The sequence below is a fragment of the Neomonachus schauinslandi genome, chromosome 4, assembly GCF_002201575.2.
Source record: "Neomonachus schauinslandi chromosome 4, ASM220157v2, whole genome shotgun sequence".
Lineage (NCBI taxonomy): Eukaryota > Metazoa > Chordata > Mammalia > Carnivora > Phocidae > Neomonachus > Neomonachus schauinslandi.
The window spans coordinates 185041679-185062742 of NC_058406.1; the positions used below are offsets into that span (position 1 = coordinate 185041679).

The window sequence follows — 21064 nt, forward strand, 5'->3', positions numbered from 1 at the left end:
AAGACAGTCTGAAGACATGCAAAAAAAGTACTGCTCTCTAAAACTCAGAGTTTCAAATGGATGCTGGACCTAAGATTCCGCGGGGAGCACGTGTATAAAGGGCCGTATGTGAACAGAACCAGGGTCTCGTCATCTGTCCACGGAGTAGCACTTATGGCTGTCGGCCCCCAAACTGGACAGCAGAAGCCTGGGGAATGCTGAGCATCAGAGGGGCTGGTCACAGAGATCAGAATGTTGGAGAAGTCAGTTCAAAGTGAGCAAGACCAGAACCTAAGCAAAGTTGGCTTCTTGTTTTTGTTTTTTTGCCTAAAAAACCTTTAAAAAGAGGCAGATTCAAACATAGCTGGGTTATTGCTCAAGGTGTGACTTTAAAAAACCTTTAAAATACAAGCAATATTTAGGGGAGAGAGAGGTCTATTCTTTTTTTTTTTTTTTTAATTTATTTATTTGAGAGAGTGAGAATGAAAGAGAGAGAGTACATGAGAGGGGGGAGGGTCAGAGGGAGAAGCAGGCTCCCCACTGAGCAGGGAGCCCAATGCGGGACTCGATCCCGGGACTCCAGGATCATGACCTGAGCCGAAAGCAGTCGCCTAACCAACTGAGCCACCCAGGTGCCCGAGAGGTCTTTTCAATGTCCCTGAAAATACCACATTGTTGTCCAATATGCCTCCATAAAAGATATGATTAGGCTCTGAATTATTAACAACCAGTGGACCTTTAAAAGACTTAAATAAATCCAGAGAAGGGCTATTCTGGGATTCATAAAGAGAAAAAAAGATTTAAAAGCAGATTTTTTAAGGCTAAGATAATAATGATGAAAGAATGTGCAAGTGATCAGCAGAGGTTCAAATAATAAGAAAGAAGCCCGATCACCCTGCCAAATGAAGGTAACAGTGCGTGTGAACGAGCCTCTACACTGGCTCTGAGAATGAACTCCAGGTCCCCATGTGTAGCCCACCCGACCCTGTCTCCTCTCCTTCTGTGGCCCTCCCCGCACACACCACTGCGGCCACACTGGCCTCCTGTGGACTGCTCCCTTCCTGCTTCAGGGCTCTGCTGCGGGTCACCTATCAGAAGGCCTTCTTCTACCATCTCACGGGGAGAGCACCCCAACCTCCTCTTGCCCGTGCTTTTTTCTCAGAGCACTTCTTCCCCGCTCGACATTCAGTGTATTTGTTTTTGTCTGTTCCTTTCTGTCTCAGAGAGATTTAAGTTCCGTGAGAGCAGAAATTGTGCCTGTTTTGTTCATTTTCATGTCCCCACCACTTCGCTGTCACATGGTAGGTGACGGAGGAATTGTTGCTGAAATAATTACTGGAGTCTCCAGTGGCAGGTTCCTGGCCGCGACATGTGTGCTGAGCTGCAGTCTGATGGATTAGTAAAAATCCTTGAAGAAATGTTACTTATCTTATAGAACACTAAAGAACATAATCTGGAAAAAGGACTTAATAGGAGCCCCAAGAAATGAGTAGATTCCTTTGCACTATAAAATTAGACACCCACATTAAAAACAAAATAAACACTCATGTACAACATATATCAGGAAGATACTCAACAAAAAGTGTGAACCCTGGTATTTTTCTGGGGGCTGGGACTCATTCAACAAATATTTAATAAACACTAGACAATGGATATTAAAAAAAATGTTCTCTTGTAGTTTCACAACTGAAATGGATTATTTTATTTATTTATTTTTTTAGATTTTTATTTATTTGACAGAGACACAGTGAGAGAGGGAACACAAGCAGGTGGAGTGGGCGAGGGAGAAGCAGGCCCCTCGCTGAGCAGGGAGTCCGATATGGGGCTCGATCCCAGGACCCTGGGATCATGACCTGAGCCGAAGGCAGATGCTTAATGACTGAGCCACCCAGGCGCCGCTGGATTAGTTATTTTAAAAATGCATGAAATCAAGCCCATGAACCCTGCCATTATCTGTGTGGTCCTGGTAAGTCACTGAATTCTAGAGACTGCAGGGAGCTCCGAGGGTACCGAGTTCAACTACCAAGAAGCTGCACCTCCCTCCCATCTCACGTGGGTGTAGCCAAGTCTAAGAGTTAGGAAGTCTTTTTTTTTTAATGATAAAAATTTTATTGTCTTAAATATCAAATGTTTTACACATCACTTTTTCTTCAGAAAGTTCCTATTAAAAAAAGAAAAAGTGTTTCAATTATTTAGTGCTGACTTAACATTTCAGTATATGACAAAAAACTCAAACCCAAATGCATCTAGTTCACTCAGCTGCAGACAGGTCCTATGTCCAGCCCCTAAACCAAGGGCACAGTGCAGCCAACTGTGGGATTCCAGAGTTTGGTTCTCTTAAGTTCTCAGAGTTTTCCCAACTCTCAAAACCAAAGCACTATGGGAGTGACTAAGCTATTGGCAAGCCTATTTTGCCAATCCGCCAAGTTTTTTAAAGATGCAGTAGTCTCAAAGCTCAAAGAAAAGTCAGAAAAGCAATACATGAGCAATTGCAAGAACAAAGGGGAAAAGAAGGGTTTCTATTTGCTAAGATTTGCCAAATATGGCTACAAAACTGGTAAACAAACCTTACTCAAGAGTGAAGGCCATTAGCCCAACTTGCCATGAAGACGAGATTCTGAATAAAAATGAGCAAATCAATTTTCATTGTAGGTGCACAGTGAAGAAAGCAATATAATCAGTATGTTCAACTGCTCTGAGTGCATCACTATTTCAAAAGGATGATCGCAAGAATAGAGAATGGAATATAATCATACAGAGAGAAAGGTCTCAGATAGGAGGCATACACTCAGAAAGCTGTGGGGCCTTCAGGGAAAGAAAAAAAGTCTGGTCAGCATCAGGTAATGTCAGGCTGAAGGAATCTGGAAAATCTGGAAACCAACTGGCTGATCTGACTGCCTCTGACAGGAGATTGAGAGAGGTCTCCTGAGTTAGGAAGTCTTTGAGTAACTTTAGATCCAGGGCTTTTTCTACTGCATTTTGCCCCAAAGAACAGAGTTAGGAGAATTAGGAAGATAACACAGAGTAAAAAAACAACAACAACAACAACTAAAGAGAAGTTAACAGCTAGAAATACATAATAAATGATAGAATTGTCTATAAGTACAAAGGCAGAGGCTTTCAAAACTGAAGTTTTAAAAAATGGAACCTCTGATTTGCTTAGTGACATTGGTGAAAATTGTCTGTTGTTCCTGACAGAAACAAAAAACAAAAAAAGCCCCTTTAGCTTTTTGGTTACAAAAGTAATGATCGCTATGTCACTAGTGCATGTAAGAAGGACGTGAAAAAGTGACAGATATGGAGTTACTACGGAAAAATGCCATTTGCAGTTTCCAAAGCAGGGGTGACACAGAAGGTCAATCATCTGTGTTACTACAGACCTTCCTTGACTCAAGATGGAGTTACGTCCGGATAAACCCACTGTAAGTTGAAAACATCCTAAGCTGAAAGTGCATGTGATACACCTAACCTCCCAAACAACACAGCTGAGCCGCACCCACCTTACCCATGCATGGAAGCGTTCACACGGGCCTGCAGTTGGGCAGAACCATTTCACACAGAGTGTATTTTATAATGAAGTGTTGACAGCTCATGCAATTTACTGAATCCTCTACTGAAACTGACAAACAGAACGGCCGTGTGGGCACGGAATGGTTGTCCGTCTGTTGGTGATGGGCCCTCACGATCGCGGCCGCCACCCTGCATAAGGACAGGGGATGTGTGTACCCCTGGCCTTCAACAGGATCCAAGTTCAAAATTCCAAGTATGGTTTCTACTGCATGCAAGTCGCTTTTGCACCATCATAAAGTCGAAAAACTGTAAGCCGAACCATCCTTAAGTACAACCATTGTAAGTTGGGGACAGTCTGTACACTCTTATTAGCGCCATCTGTGTACACCTGTTACTATTCTAGTTAAAAAAGTTTCTTGGGCAAGTATGTACTATTATTTTATCTCTCTCTTTTTTTAAAGTAGGCTCCATGCTAGGTGTGGAGCCCAATGTGGGGCTGGAACTCACAACCCTGAGATCAAGGCCCGAGCTGAAATCGAGTGGGACATTTAACCAACTGAGCCACCCTCTATTTTAAAATGCTGCTTTAAAATTACTGATCTAATAAAAACACATACGATAACCAGTGCTGGTAGGGATGCAGAGAAATGGGCACCCTTACCCGCTGCTGCTCAGAATGGAAATGGACAGCTTCTTTGGAGACAGTCTGGCAGTTAGTCAAAGAGTGGAATAGTTACCACGTGACCCAGGAATTCCACTCCCAGGTATCTACTCAAGAGAACTGAAAACCACTCACACACAAACTGTACAGGAGTGTTCACAGGGGCATTACTCGTAACAGTTAAGACATGGTAACACCCCAAATGACCATCAACGGGAAAACGGACAAAAAGTGGTCTATCCATACGATCGAATGTTATTTAGCAGTGACAAGAAATGAAATCCTGATACACGCTACAATGTGGATGACCCCTGAAAACATGCCAACTGGAAGAACCCATCATGAAAGGCCACATATCATATGAGTCCACTGACATGAAACACCCCGAACAGGCTAATCTACAGAGGCAGAAAGCAGATGAGTGGTTGCCAGGGGCCGGGGGGAAGGTGATATGGGAGTGACTGCTAATGGATGTGGGGACTTCCTTCTGGGGCAAAGAAAATGTTCTAGAATGGACTGGGCAGTGGACTGTTACAGCTCTAGCAATATTCTAAGAAAACCACTGAATTTTATGTTCTAAAGAAGTGAATTTTGGGGCGCCTGGGTGGCTCAGTCGTTGAGCGTCTGCCTTCGGCTCGGGTCATGATCCCAGGGTCCTGGGATCGAGCCCCGCATCGGGCTCCCTGCTCGGCGGGAAGCCTGCTTCTCCCTCTCCCACTCCCCCTGCTTGTGTTCCCTCTCTCGCTGTGTCTCTCTCTCTCAAAGAAATAAATAAAATCTTTAGAAAAAGTAAAACAATTTAAAAAAAATGAAGTGAATTTTATAGTATGTGATTTATACCTCAAGAAAGCTCTTTTTAAAGAAAAAATTTTAAAAATGTGTTGATCTCTTTTGGAGGGCAGTTTGGGGCAAACGAATATTCTTTTCTTGAGGATGCAGGTAAGCAGGAATACCGGCCACCTGCTGTTGACGTTGGTCATCTATCTGTCGATTCTGTGCAATGGAACAATCACTGTGGAATCTGTTACTGAGGAGAGAGGCTGAGAGATTAAAATGAATAAAAGACAGACCCAGCCCTCTAAGAGCTTAGTGTGCCATTTTTCTGTTTCTGAATATAGCAAGTAGGCAGACATGTATGACGAGCTTTGTAAAAGACAAGCTCAAAGAACTGAGGACTCATGAAGACAAACAAGAGGCAACAGTCAAAAGTAGCTCAGGTTTCTGGTCGCCGCAGAGGACTTACTGGGCTCATATAGATGCCTTGATGGACGTCTCCAAACTGGCCTTCCCCAATGCACCGTCCAAGCTCGATTCTTTCTCTCTGAATCTCATAATCCCTGGCTGCAAAACACAATATACGTAAGTACAATATTCCAAATGTCGGAATTACACTTGACGCGCTTTTCGTTTCGTTATCATCCATGAGTACAAATCGCACTGGTGGCACATCATTCTATGAAAATGCTTTAAACAGAGTGGAATTCTCTTAAACGGTATTTTTAAAGGAATTACGTAAACTGTTATGGCATCGCGTGAACTACCAAGACCACGTGAGTTCTATTAAAGGTAGATTTTTCATATTTTTAATGTCGATTTAGTTTATATCTGACAGTTTTCTAAACAGTTTCTCCAAGCAGTATTATACGCTTATGTAATCAGTGCTATTAGTTTAAGTATTAATATATGAAAGGCTAAAAAACACAGTTATTTAAAGCAATTATTTAACAAATAACTGGTTTGAAAATATGGAGGCAACAAAAAAACTGTGTCACGAGAAACTTTATGTTTTAAAAGTTTAAGAGTTTTCCACTTTCTTATGATCCTATCTATATTATTCACAGAGCTAAAAGAGTTTAAAGAGGTCACTTCTAAAAACTAATTTCAAAATCAGGTGACTTGGAGTCAAGGCTGAACATATCACATTATACATGAAGAGTATTTTATATTTTTGAGAGCATTTGCCTCCAATTAATGTATTAAGTTGTTGTGATTTTATACAAAACCAATTATTTAGTAGGCTGCTGAGGCACACGGAAGTAAAATACCCATTAGAAACCTCGTCAATCGATTCTAATCCAATTAACCACTTAGTATTTTGATTTCCGCCAGCCGGGAAACCTGTCTGCACAACCCACACTGTGCGCACTCCATTAGTGTAGCCGCCAACGGAATAAAACGATAGCCAAATATTTCCAAATCTCTCCCTGGTTTATAAAATTCTAAACCGTACAAAAAATCCAACCCAAATTTTAGATGGTTCTTTTCCTCTTTAAAATCACTTTAGCTAGTAGTTCCATTGGTTTAACAGCATGAATAAACCAATGGAAAGTAGTTTAAAGATAAAAGTTAACTGAAAACTGAAACATCCCACATCATTCCATAGGTTGCAATTGCAAGCAAATGCAGTTATTTTAAAGGAATCCTGTTACCTTCATCTATTCCATAGCTTTCTGTATTGCAATTAAGGGAGAAAAAAATTGAAGACCTTGCTTAGAAATAACTAATAGCAATTAGGTTAACAACAACAAACTCCAAGAGTACATTTCAACATTTACTTTGCTAAATATTTTAACAACAAACATCAGTTAAAAAAAAAAAAAAAAAAGAGGACTAGACACAAGCAAACTGAATCTCCTCAAATTATCTCGATGTGACGTCAACAATGCTTTTCAATCTCCATCTCGTAAATTCCTGCATGATGACTCATTTTTGTGGGGTCTGGACCTTTACTACTCAACACTGAATAGTAAGTACACAAATACAAATTTGGATAGTCTGCAGGGATGTATAAATGACTAAATGGCTAACCTAAATTTAAGCATTTTCCATGTTGCTACTGCAAGTCAAAATGCCCAGGTTCCCCTCTTCCTTCTGTTTTGAACCACTCTCTAACACAAGAGCTCTTCCAAGGGGATTCAGGGTGCACCCGGGATAATGCAGGTCTGATGTTGGTAATGCCTCTTAACCTAAATGAGAGCATCTTTCAAAATAGTTACACAACAGGGTAAATAAAGTACCCAAAACACGTATTTTACAAATATGTACGGCTCTACTGAAATCAGGACCCTCAGATGTTGAATTATTAAGGCCTCTGAGGCTGTACAGTAGACTCATAATTGGGCCTCTTTAAGAGGGAGGTTTAAAACATTTTTTTTAAAAGATTTTATTTATTTATGTGACAGAGAGAGACACAGTGAGAGAGGGAACACAAGCAGGGGGAGTGGGAGAGGGAGAAGCAGGCTTCCTGTGGAGCAGGGATCCCGATGCGGGGCTCAATCCCAGGACCCCGGGATCATGACCTGAGCCGAAGGCAGATGCTTAACGACTGAGCCACCCAGGCGCCCCAGTTTAAAACATTTTTTTTAAATTAAAAAAAAAAAAAATTTTTTTTAAGTAAACCCTATGCCACTTGTGGGGCTTGAACGCAAGACTCTGAGATCAAGAGTCACATGCTTGAGTCAGCCAGGCGTCCCTACATTTTTTTTAATGTGAATGAAATTTCAAGTGTGTCTCTAATCCAAGATCTGGGACTATATCCTTCAGTATGAGATCTGGGGCTTCCAGGTTCTCTGCAGTCAAGAAGCAGCACACAACAGAGAGAAGCAGATGCTGGCGTTCCTAGGCGGCAGGAAGGGTCTAACTGAAGCCTCTCCCTCTCCACACTTCCCACCCTGAGCTGCAGGAACTGGCTGCACTGGGGGTGGGAAGCTCTTTGTAACTGGTAGTCAAGGACAATAAAGAACAAAGCTTCAAAGGGGAAATGCAATTCACTGAATATGCGTATTCAAAGAAGTGAATAGACATGTGTATATATTTATTTAACTTTAAATAATACAATCATCTACAGAGAGGATATTCTGTCACCAATAAAGGTTGTATTACCATAGAGTCAGGAAACAAGATTATGAAAAACCTGTAACTAAGCAGACTTACTACAGATATTTGAGCTTTAGGTTTCTGACTTCAGACTTAGCCAAATATGAAATAGAATTCTAAAGGTTGAAGAGAATATTTCTGTCATGCCCTCAATGAGCTATTAAAAATAGTTCTAAAAAACAATACCTAAAACTTTTAAATGTGAGATATTTAAAAGTTAAATACTGTCAAATCTGAAAGAGAACAAAATCAGAAGCATACTTACTTGAGGGCATGGTGTAGGTATCTTCTTCGTCTATAATCTCAGCATAATCATCTGTTTCTGTAGGAAAGGAAGCAGATATGTTGGAAGAGGTTAAATATTTGACCTCCTGGCCTTTAAGAGAATTAGAAAACGCAAAATGAGCTGCCTAAATCCCCTACTATGCCAACATATTCTTAAAACACTATTCCCCAATTTTTGCTCACACATGAGTCATTTATGGAAATAAAAGTGACATCATGGTGCAGTCTGCTATAACACACAGACTTGTTTCTCGGGGAGTACACAACGCTGGCACAGAGAGCCCTTGTGAAGAACGGAAAGACGTGGAGCATCTACGACCAGGACTCAAAGCCCCCCATCTGTACCGACTGCAAAACTCTCCCTGGACTGCACCAAATTCATGTTTAAACCCACACCTCGGTCTCCTGGGATTTCTCCAAACAAGACTGGTATCTCAAAAACCAAGAATCTGCCATTATTCATAACTAGACTCTAGAGCAGAATCTGAAGGCTGGCCTCTTGGAAAACAAAAATGACGGTCTGACTGTTGAGGAGATTAAGTGGGTAACGTATTTCGTTTGTTCAGGGTGGAAGCAGCCCAGGAATTTATCTCCTGTCACTTTGCACCCAGATGTCTGAAGAGTACACATTAATGTCAAAAGGGTAAAAGATCTAACAAAAAGAATGAAATGACAAGAAACAGCATATTAAAATGAGTCCTTTTCTGAGGCGGTGTCAAGGAGTTGCGGTGTCCCCACTACCCCTTTCAGTAATACACTGACTTAGACGCCCACCTCCATCAATGGGGAAACTATTTTGATGAAAACAACCCTCACTTGGACAACAATTATGCTGACTTACGCCCTGCCTGTTTTTCTGTAACGAGGAAAAGCTTTAGCTGCTCCTCATGTACGGATTTAAGCTGCTGACCCAGGAGAGGAGGGGCAGTACTTCCTGAATTATCTTTGAGAAGAGCTCTTCAAAGAGAAAATCTGCCCAAGCATCCACCTTTAACCCCAGAAAAACTAAAAGCTAAATGTTCTTCCTTTTGTGCTGCTCTTACTACTTCATTCAGGTATTAAAATTATAGAAAAGAGAATATATGTAGTCTACACTCTTTAGGATATCAATCATTCCACGTATTGCTATGGTAATGATTGAAATCAGACCTAAGAGTTACTGGAAGAATTTACTTCTTAATTAAAAACGATTAAAGTAAAAAAAAAAAAATTCAGCTGGCAGAATACGAAGTCAATAAATCAATTTTCCTTAAAGCATTTAGTAAATGTAAACTATTCCTAAGTCCTACGTGAAAGGTGGATAATCTCTATCATTCTTACATGTTCTAAGTAACACTACTTACAGGATTAAAGAAAAACATTTAATCTACCCCCAACCCTACATTCTTTTATTTCTGTTTCCCCCTCTTATCCTGTTCTCAGCGAATGGGCATGTTCTAGCCTACAGCTTTGCTTTTGTGTAGGCAGGCTTAATGAAGGATGGTGGGAAATGGTATTCGGGGACGGCAGGGAATCACTAAGGCACTTTACGAAAAAGGACCAAGCAGAGGAGGAATCTACACGAGTAGCTGAGACAAGAGAAGCAACATGTCACACACATGGCATCTACTCATTGCCTTCTCTCCTTATTCTGTAATTTATACCCTCCCCTGAGAAAGCTACCTAAGGCAGAATTTCCACAAGCAACAGACGCTACTCTCCCTGCCTTCTTTCCTACAAAGCACGCACCTGCAGAGGCCAGATGCGGTGGGTGAACCTGGGTGGCAGGACCCTGGCCATGACAGCTGCCAGACCCCCGGCCCCTGCCTGCTCCCCCCGCTGCCCTGTTCCCAACCCCTGGCCCTGGCTCTACTGAGGAGACGCCATGGATCAATCAACAGCACATGGCTGTGGGGTCACTGCCTGCCTGATGGAAAAGGGCACAAAGCTGCCTCTCGCCCAGGACTTACCATGTGCTGGAGCTCTTGCCGGCTTAGCCAGAAATTCTGGTTTCGGCCAAAGTGTTACCCAGCCAGAGACCTCGACTCCAACGGACCTGCCCCCCACCCCATCACTCTTCATCATGCTGCCTGGTTTGCTTTCCCCAGTCCTCATCACTACCTGCTAGCTGGCAGTCCTTGGTTCCTTGGCCACTGTCTGCCCTGCTCCAGACGGAGAGCCCAGGGGAGCACAGCACTTCTCCACATCTAACACGGGACCCAGCACAGAGAAGGGGCCAGGTCCGTATTGGCTGAACAGAGGACGACTTCACTGCAACCGCGTGGTGAGGGGACTACAGCTAAGGCAAGAACGCGATGTGGCCTGTGCAGGGCCGTGCAGCCCGGATGGGGCAGAGCTGCGGTGCACCGGACAGGCCCAGCCCCTGCGTTCGGGGGCAGCCCACGCCCTCCCGCGAGGCCACCTCACCTGTCTGTGCTGCAGTTGGGCCCTCATGTGGACAATGGGAACACACAGCCACCTTGCAGGGTTGTTATGAGGATTACAGGAGATACATACAAAGTCGAGGTGTGGACCTGCACATAACAGCTGATCACAAAATCGTAGCTCCTTGCGGTTTTGCTTCTTCTGCGGGCTCTACGGGAGGAACCTGGCAGCGGAGGGCTTCCTGCCTGCTGAGACTCTGGGTCGGCCCCTCTGGAGTGACTGTAATGGCTTCTGGGACAGCCTCTTTTTAGAAAAGCCTCACTCGAAATCCCGACCTCTGAAACAACTCTGAAGCCATAAAAATAAAATGGCTAATAGATATCAGGCTAGCAAACAACACTGATTTGGGAAAAATCAAGTTGCAGATGCTTTAATTAATTCACACAATCTAAGAAAGAGCCTGTAATTTTTCCCTCTCAATGCTATGTGAATTCTATATAGAACCTTTGGGGATATCAAAGCTGTCTGGGAATGACTCAGGGTGACATCTGGGGTGTAGGCTGTGTACTGTGGTGTAACAGGACTAGACAATTTTTACTGCAGTCAGCAGTGCTGTGTCCTCTGGCAGCTGGTTCTTATGGAGCAGAACCACTGCGGCTGAAGGGACAGAGACCTACAAAAGTGTCATTGTGACCCACAGAGGAGCTCTCAAGTTGCAATACTTGGCATAGTTCTCCAAGAATTCTTAATATTAATTTGGCTCTATTTTTCTTCCCTGGTTTTTAGGATTACAGGATTTTATGATTCTGGCATGAGAGGTATTTTTACACACTTAAGGGCCCCTGAAAAACTGGAGCCCAGCCTGAAACTGCCTGCCCCCATGATACAAGGAAAAGAAACATAAAAAAAGGAAACAGGTTCTAGATCTGGGCACAAATAAGGGAAGGCAGACCCGCTTATGGATGATGGCGGCAGCATTACTGAGAACGCACCACACTGCAGACACTGCTAGAAACCGTGATCGCTTATCCAATGAGGTAGTACTGCTAACATCATCCCGCTTTGCAGACAGGAAACTGAGGCTCCCAGGGCACACGTGAGTTCCTCAAGATCCCAGTGCCGATCAGTGGTGGGCTGGTGTTCATAGCAACACTCAGGCACAGAGCCTCATCCCGTACTATCCTCCACAATGTTGACAGGGACTCTTACTTGTCCTTAAAGGTTTTTTCTTTTAAGTCATCTCCGCACCTAATGTGGAACTGGAACTCACAACCCTGAGATCAAGAGTCGCACACTCCACTGACTAAGCCAGCCCGGCACCCCTGGGGACTTTTCTTTGTGAGATCAGATACCTTATGCTATGAAACTACGGAATATTCCTCTACGGATATTTTGGGAACCTCCCCCCCCCCCCCCCCCACAGGCAAAATTCTGCTCCAGAGATGTTCACCAGATGGGGGCCTGTGTATTTGGGAGACTGTTTCAAATATTTGATTAATATTAATCAAATATTTCAAAATAAACATTTTTAAAAATGGAGATTCCTGAAACCTTGTACAACATTATAATTTGAAAGGTTAGGTAAAATCAAAAAGAGAGGAAGACAACGTAAAAAGGACAGAAACTGACAGCTCAGAAATCAGGAGAGAAAAGAACCAAGTTCTCGTCTTAGAGCAAGGTAAACGGCTGTCACGTGGCTAGAGAGCACTGACACAGTGGCCCAGTGTCCTAGCCTCCTGCTCTGTCACCCAGCCTGAGGCCGCTGAAGTCTGGGGAGCGCGGGCCCGCGCAACTCCCAAAGGCCTTCAGGCTCACACACGTCTCAAGTGCTGACGATCCGCTCAACCTCCCACGGAAGAGGGGGTCGGTGGTGTGGTTCTGGCGCACCTCCTCTGCTCGCCTGGCAGAAAAACGGGGCCCCTTCCCCTGGTGGTGCTCGGGCCCTGGCTTGGACACCTGCAGTGCTAAAAACCTGCACCCCCGGCTGTCCTCCCTCAGGGAGTCGGAACGAGGCATCTGTCCCACAGAGCATCTCTACAGTGACAAGACCACTCAGGCAATTCCGTGGGACTCCCCTCCCACCTGGTAACTGCCATGCGACACCGGCCCGGAGGCCCTGGCAAGCAGGGGAAGAGCTCTTTTCTGGGCAGCTGGGAAGGGCCCGCTGTGCTCTTTCACATCAACTGCTTTATGACCTCGACCAGGGTCGGCAGCTCTTTCCGGTCACGGCTTAGACAGCGGGTCTTTCAGACTCTGCTGGTCACCGTCTCTGCGGCCCCTGCCCACCCCTGAGCAGCCCTCTGTACACAAGTGGGTGTGCCTATGCTCCAATAAAGGCTCACCTGTGGACACTGAAATGTGAATTTCATAGAGTTTTGATGCCAAAAATACTATTCTTCTTCTGATTTTTCCCCAATCATTAAAAAAAGTAATAATCATTCTATGCTCCAGCGGCAATACAAAAACAAGAGGTGGGCTGTATCTTGCCCATGGGCCTGTTTGTGGACCCCTGACCTAGACCAAGTGACTAATGCCTTAAGGCCCAGCTTATTCATCTATAAAATGGGGAACAGAAATACTTGCCCTATCTGATTGACAGAACTGGGAAAGTAAAACGTGGGAAAATGGTTTCATTACATAGAGCATGTGGGAATAACCTCATGTTTATAAACATTTGTTCAAATTCTCATGCTTTCACAGTAATCCTCACAACAACCGCTGAGACCTTTTACGGATGAAGACACACAAGATGAAGCAATTTGCTCAGGACCAGTCAACTAGGCTGCTGGTGACATGATGGGGCAGTGGGGGCTGGAGTCTCCCTCCTGATCACGCATCCTGCAGCGGCCTCGGCCTCGGGAGTCTCTCCACCCTGGGCTCATCAGGCCCCTCTCGGGCTCTGCAGAGAGGACAACTCCCGGAGTCACATGCCTGTGCACGGGGGACTCCGTGCCAGCAGCAGCCGCTAACTAACTGGTAACTACCAAGGAGTGGATCTCCATGCTGTCAGCCCCACGGCCCAGACACACTTTGCCAAAGTCATGTTTAGTTAAGATCTTTCACTACTCGAGTTAATCCTACCATGAAAATGACACAGGGGAAATCTTCAGTAAAAGCATTCTCTCCTTTAATCATGAGGAAAAATGCAATCCTCCCTAATTTGAGTTTAGTGTAAAGAGTATAGAGTTTCATGCAGGCAACACATGAAGTGGGGAACATAAAACACAACACGTGACTTTCAAATTTCTCGTTTTTTAAGTGCTACCCTCAAACCTTTGAAGAATCGTCCTCATCACTGTTGCTGATATTTCTTTAACTAGCTTGTGTGCGATTCTTAAAAATCACTTTTTGTTCCTTCCTTTCTACTACCCACTCCCAAACTAAGAATTATTATATATATCTATAGACACACACACACACACACACACACACACCGTACTTGGGAAATCCTCTATGGATTTCTATCATTTACAGCTTTCAAGTGTAACTAATCTTGTTGACTAGTACCATTTTGACAACTGTTCTAGAAACCTAAAGTTTTAATCATGAAATCTAGAAAATTCACTATGTGTATATACAACTCAAATACACCACTGAGACATCAGAGAAACTGGCAAAGCCCTAAACAATTTTTAAGAGATCATTTGTTCACATCATTTTTTCATACTTGTTTTAGATCAAAACCACATTTTGCCTTTCATTAAATACTGAACCATATTTATGAATAAATAATTCTCATATTAGTAACACAAATGTGAAAATAAATATTACCGTCCCCACTAATTTCATCTGCAGATCCAGGTAGCATGCAAAGAAAGGGAGAGTGGGGGAGGAAGGAGGGTGGGGAGGGGAGAGAGGGAGACACACTATTAAAAAGACAAGTAAGTCAAAGCACAAGGAAAACAAAAAAATCACCCCCCAGGTCTAATTCAAAAGATGAAAAGAGCGACTGCAGTCGTGAGTGTGTTTACTTGGTGTAAGGGCATTATGCCGAGTTTCCACCTGTCCACATGTCATACAAAGTTCCATGGCAGTTCTGTAAAGCTGGTCTCTACCATACTGAGCAAAATTAATCTGATAGGCGCTCACAGTTAAATGCTAAAAATAGCCTGGACCCCCTCAAAGGGAATTTGCATCCTGTCAGATAAAAATGAAGATAAGTAGTCATCAATGTGTCTGGTGAAGCCTAGCCTCCCCCAGGGAGTCATGGGCTCCTATTACACAGAGCCCCCGGCCAGGCCCAGCACATAAGCTGTACTACAAGTCAAGTTTCCATTTAAATTCATGCAGCGTTTGGAGAAATTCCTGTTCTGATTATTACAAACAATCTTTGCTTTCCAGAAAATGATCCAAGTGGCCTGGCTGTCTCCGCTCTGCAGCAGCCCCGAGTATCTGCCAGCAAAGCATGACAAGCAGACTGGGGCTTACTCCGACCATCCTTCACTCAGCTGCATGCTACTTTAGGAAACACACAGTGTAAAACGAGGTACCTGCTGGCCCCACAAATGAAACCAGGAAGCCACGCCTCGCCCTGTCATGCATTTAAAAACCAGCAAACAGGCAAACAAAAAGTCTTCTCTTGGAGAGCAGCCCAGAGACGGTCAACGTGAACCGTCGCCCCCATATGGCTGCTGAGCGGCAGACAGCCCGGACGCGGACACCCAGTTAAGGCACACTCTGCTCGGGACAATCTACAAGCGTCCGGTTAGGCCCGCTGCCGGGGCGCGGCGGTTAGTGCGAGCTGGCGCGAGCGAGCGCAGTACCCGTAGGAGAAGGCTCATGGGAACAGAAGACCAAAGGGAGAAGGCGCCTAGCTTTCTTAACTTTATGCTGGCAGGGACTGACTCCTTTATAAAGAGGCAAGAGGAAGAAAGAGAAAAATAGAAACACATTATTTCATACAAAAATACAAAAGAAAACTTATGTTACACATTTTAAGGCAGCTCTATAAAAGCAAATACAGAACTGCAATGCTTTTATTTCACGATTGGCATACTTTATTTCTCACTCTGATTGACTTCCGTTTTAAAAAACATACTAATATTTTAAAATACAAGTTTCTCTTTTAGCAAAGATTAGCACTAGATACAGAAACTTTTAGCCAGACGCACGAGTCTCCCAGCTCTGCAGAGCCAGCCACGTGAAGGCATTACAAACATTTTTACAAATAACAAAACTGAACCAAAACGAAACAAGACAAAAAACAAAGACAAATAAATAATTCAAGAATCCTGTGGACATTCATCATAAAGAAAAAATTGCCAGAAACTAGCAGATTCTGATTTGTGGAAGAGTTTTATGAGCAATTTTCCCCAAATTATCAGCAAAGACACAGACTCACAGACCTTAAATGTACACCCGAAATAAATGACTTTAACACAAAACTAGCGATGAGGATGGCTGAATACCCAGGCTGAAAAGCCCCCTGCCCCCTAACATCGTCTGCTCACTCACTGCCTCGCTCACATACTGTCAACTGTGACAGTCGCCTCTGCCCTGGACGCTGGCTGCCGCCCAGCCCGCCAAGAGCACAGCACAGCTGCGTGGAGAAGCAACGATTACAGTATGGTATGGGGAACAGCGGGCTTCTGTCAAAGTGAAGTCAAAACAGGAGATGTAGCTCTTGAAGACAGAAAAGACACAGGAGACATGGAACACTTAACCACATCCCCATGGGATCCCCTCAAGAAAGGACTTCAGGGGTGGCCCAGGGAGAGCAGGGCTGGGATCAACTGATGGCCGGGACTTACAGACGGTATCAACGTGTTAGGAACAGAAGTGAGAGGAACAGAAACAGACAACGTAGTGATATTTCAGTCGCTGTGCTGTGATCCTGACCCCGTTACTGAGGGTTTCACCTTCCACCGCCATCAGGAGGGTGCAGCTCCCTGTGGTTGTCGGTTAAGACCAGGGGCCTGGCGCAAAGCCTGAATGCGTGCTGTCAGGCCGGAAGGAGCCCGGGCCTGGAGCTGAGGATGAGGGCAGGGGCAAGAGCTCCATGGGATGTGACAGGAGAGACAGGCACCCAGACGGTGGGGGGAGGTGACGGCATTCTGTCAGGAGTCAGTTTTCTGATTTCAATAATTACATTGTGATCGTGTAAGAGGACATCTTTGGTCTTAGGAAATATACATTGGAACATTTGTAAGTAAAGGGGCACAACATGCCCGCAAGTGCTTTCAAATGGCTCCAGGGGGAAAAACTGAGCGAAGATTAGTGGGCCAAAATACGAACATGGTGAATCCCAGTAAAGAATATGAGAGACTTCATTTTACCGTTCTTAAACCCATTCTTTAGGTGTGGAATTACGGAAACATAAAGAATACAAAGGACACATATTTGAATTGAGATGCGGGCTCCCCTCCTCATTCTTTGACCTTGGAAAAGTTACCGAACTTGTTTATTTGTAAAATGAGGCAGCGACAGAGGCATCCCCCATAGAGAGCTGTGGAGAGGGTCCCATGGGGTTCCCCAGGCACCTGGCCCGGGGCAGCCACCACGTAAGTGCGAGCTAGTCCCATTTTTCTATTGCTTATTTTATTTCGAAACTGACCTGAGTACTCTTTATATTGACTTAAGAAGCAAATAGTTTTTAAAAAATATAACTCTTCTTCAGTCATATCAAGATTATCCCACATCATTAAATAAAAATGCTGTTAGGACTCTTCTGTTTATTTAGGTACGTTATTTTATTCAAGAGGATTACTTTACATTTATTGAACACCTACCATGAGCGGGGCACACTGTGTAGATGCTTGCTTTACAGCAGTGAAACAGACCCCCGACTCCTACCTTAATCAGCTTATGTTCTAGTATGGGGCAAAAACAATAAACAAAAAGGTAAATTACCTGGTGTGTCAATACTAAGTGCCACAGAGAAAAACAGAGCCGAAGTGGGCAGGGAGTATTTTCCAGTGGTGCTGCAACGTTAAATATGGAAGGAGTCACTTGCAAAAAGCCTTTGAGGGGCAGAGGGAGAGGGCAGTAAAAACACCTGGGCCAACAAACAGCAGCTGAGCAGGCCCTGCTCTGCAGAGGTGAGCCTGGGCCACTTGCCCAGGAGCAGGGAGGTCAGGCAGGGCGACAGAAGAGTGAGGGGGGTGGGGAATGCTGTCAGTGGTGGTGCGCACCAGGGAGCCCACGTCAGGGCTCTGGCTGTCACTGGGAATGACACGGGGCAGATGCACATAAGAAAGAAGTGACGTGATCGGCTTTAGCTTTCAAAGGTTTCCTGGGGGGCTGCTAAAGGGTGCGGGGAGACCTGCCAGGCCACTGCAACAAACCAGGCACAGAGTGTGTGCCCCTGAACAACGGCAGCTGTGTGGAAGCTGGACTGAATATATTCAGAGGACTGAGCCCATTAGGATGTGCCAATCGACTGAATATAGAGGCAGAAGCAGCGCAGTACCAGAACAGGCCCAAAGACTCTGGTCCGATCAGCCAGAAGCAAGGAACCACCACTTACTAAGAGGGGAGACTGAGAGGTGCATGCTTGGTGGGGAGACCAGCATAGTAAGATGCCCGTGAGCCCCGAGAGTGGACGTGCTGAAGAGGTAGTTGGCTGCAAGAGTCGAGCTTAGGGAAGCTTCTGGGATCAAGATGACAATTTGGGAGTCGCCAGCATAATTAAGGCACGAAACACGGGAAGATCCCCAAGGAGGCGACTGGCGGCAGGGAAGAGGCCGGAAGACTGAGACCTGGGGTCGTCCAACATGCAGAGTGGGGTGCCAACAGCAAGGCCGGGAGGCAGGAAGCCGGAGAAGGGCTATCTCCAGCAGCAGACTGATGGTGCAAGCCTCTCGTGCAGAGTTCTGTTGTAGGGGCGCGAGAAGAGAGCCAGAGCCCCGCTCAGAAGGGCTAGGGGTTGGAAGAATCCTCTCCCATGGACACGGAAATCACCCGGAACTTGGAGGGGTGCCTGGGGGTAGCAGTGAGCCAGAAATGCAGGAGAGTCTTGTTCTGATACATGCGTTTCTGAGGGAGAATAGTCTGGAAGAGTTAACAAGAAGCAAAGGATACTGAGTTCACCTCCATGCCCAGTTCGACAATGGCTCTGAAGGGAAACCACAGCCGTGGCTATGAGGACGGTGGGGCAGCGGCGCCCCCAGGGCAGGGCCAGTGCTGGGTAGGGGAGGTGACCAGAGGCTTGGAGGAGATGCTGTGGATTACATGTAAGTGAAGGGTGGGAGATGACACATGGGACTTCTCAAGATGCTGGCACAGCCGGGGTCAGTCTGAGGGGTCGGCGCTTTCCTGCTCGTCTTTACTAACAAGTAAAGCAGCAGTCCCTGTGACCGTACGTCTCAGGCCCGTTCCTTTGCTCAGATGGTCAGGGCTGACGATGTACGTGGGGGAAACTGCCCTAGCAATCATCCAACCTGGGTCGATCATGGGAGCCCCCCCTGCCCCTGATAATACCAAAACCCACAAATTCATAATGATGCTCAAAAAAAGAAAGCACAGAAGAATAAGATCTGGCCAGGGAGGCAACTCACCATTTTAAAAACTGGAAAATAAAGGGAATGAACGAGGTAGTTTTCTTGTCTTTCCAGCAGGAAGCATTTCTCAAGGGTAACTGAACAGCCGAGGAAAAGCCTTCTTTGTAAGTATAATAGCTAAATAAACGAAGACGTGGCAGAAGTCAGGTGTGGCCACTTTGCGGCCCCTGACAGAATCCAGACATGCAAGTCAATGGCCACAAAGGCCATCGGGTGTAATGCTCACAGGAACTTTATAATGGATGGTCACAAACTGACCAAATCTACTGGTCAGTCTTCATGTCATGAAGAGAGACAATCAGATGTATTCTTGTAAAAAAAAAAAAAAAAATCACTGAGCCTGAATCTGATCAAACTTCCCTTGATCCTAATAAGCAGCGCCCGGGAAATAAAATGCAGGGGCCCAAGAGGAGCATGTTCAGACAGCGTCACAGAGGTGTCCCTAGCCAGACCCAGAGTATGGGGGACAACAGCGTAAGTGACACAATTTCTTCAGTAGATAAAGCACTGCATTGCCCCCTATTAGTGGAGGTTGATTAGGGGGAAGGTGGGCGTACGCTCCATTCTGGAAACAGGTGCACGGGGCTAAGGTAACAGATTCGTGTGGCCTGGAAAGTGTGGAAAAGTGAATTCCCTCTTTAGTCTGTTCTCGTACTCATTGTTCTGCTTTTCATGTGGGCTTTTTCTGACTGGGATGTGTCTCAGGCTGCTCCCTGCAGGGGGCCTCCACATGTCAAGGCCTCCTTGACCCCTGCAGCCGAGGGGTCAAGTCCAACTCAAGTCTTAGGACTAGGAAGCCAGTTTAGCTCTGGAGACCATAATATATGACATAGATATTTCAGTACCCATATGACTCCACAGAGTATTTTTCTCAATTCCTTTAGAAGCCAGAGAGGAGAGGCAGATGGTTCGGTAGCCCAAATCTCAGCAGAGGCAAAGAGAGTTCAAATGACCTAATAATGGTGGTGGAGAGAAGCCAGCACAGTGGGGTGCTCCGGCCATTCATGCACCGGACCATCAGCCATCCTGACCATACCGAGGGAGACACTGCTGTGAACCTCTCAATGGCTAAAAGTCTCTCCTAACATGAGACTGATTATAGAACCCTATTCGTGATCGTTGAAATGAGAAGAATTTCGGGTAAGCCAGGTACTAGGAACAAGTCAATAACATCCAACACTTACACTTCCTGCACATAAAAATAATCAGCATCATCGATTTGATTAAATTATGTCACAGAGCACCTAATTTACAAAAATTAACTTTGCATGTACTAGGTGCTAATACTCTAAATTAGGGAACTTAAAAAAAATTCCCAAAAGCTAGTGTTAAAATCAAGCTTTCAGCAATAGGCAGAGACTACTACCCTGTAAATCACAGCACTGTCAAAATTGAAGCTAGCATGTAAACTAGACAAAAGAAATTCTTTCAAACCTGAGTATAGGGCAGACTTTCGAATTTTAACAGAAGAATGTCAGAAATGAGTCACCGCTATGCTATTCTTAACAAATGGGGGGACAGACTACAATGCATGCAGTCACACTCGGACTCTTCCAAACCAGTCCTCCCTTCCACATAGCAAGTCACTAAGCTTCTGAACAATTCGGTGTAGTCCAATGTAAAGACAGTGGTTTTTGGAGTTCAAGACATTGGTTTCAATCAGGCTTTCTATTACTTACTATGTGAACTGGGCCAGGCCACCTCAACTTTGAGTCTTAATTTCCCTACCTGTAAAGTGGAAACAGCACGAGGAAGAGTGTCCTGAGGTTTAAACAAGATAACGCACGTGAACAAGTCAGGCATCATCTCTGGGCCTCGTTCCTGTATAAATACCTGCTCATGTTTTACACGAGACTGTGCACAGCGACAAGCGAGCCACAGACCTGGTATT

The 21064-nt window shown here is 45.0% G+C and overlaps 1 protein-coding gene across 12 annotated transcripts in view; it reads right to left on the reverse strand.

Moving 5' to 3' along the window:
* The window catches only part of PTK2 (protein tyrosine kinase 2), a 234875-nt gene that overhangs the window by 66315 nt on the left and 147496 nt on the right, over positions 1-21064 (reverse strand). For 6 of the 12 annotated variants that reach the window (XM_021688823.1, XM_021688822.1, XM_044914683.1 and 3 more), the window contains 2 exons: positions 8292-8348; positions 5394-5491 (listed from right to left, as the gene is read on the reverse strand). In XM_021688823.1, coding sequence (XP_021544498.1) covers positions 5394-5491; positions 8292-8348 — 155 coding nt within the window. Of the gene's footprint in view, positions 1-5393; positions 5492-6579; positions 6601-8291; positions 8349-14446; positions 14465-15438; positions 15523-21064 lie in introns of all 12 variants that reach the window. The other 6 variants (XM_044914687.1, XM_044914686.1, XM_044914689.1 and 3 more) reach the window with 3 other exon arrangements.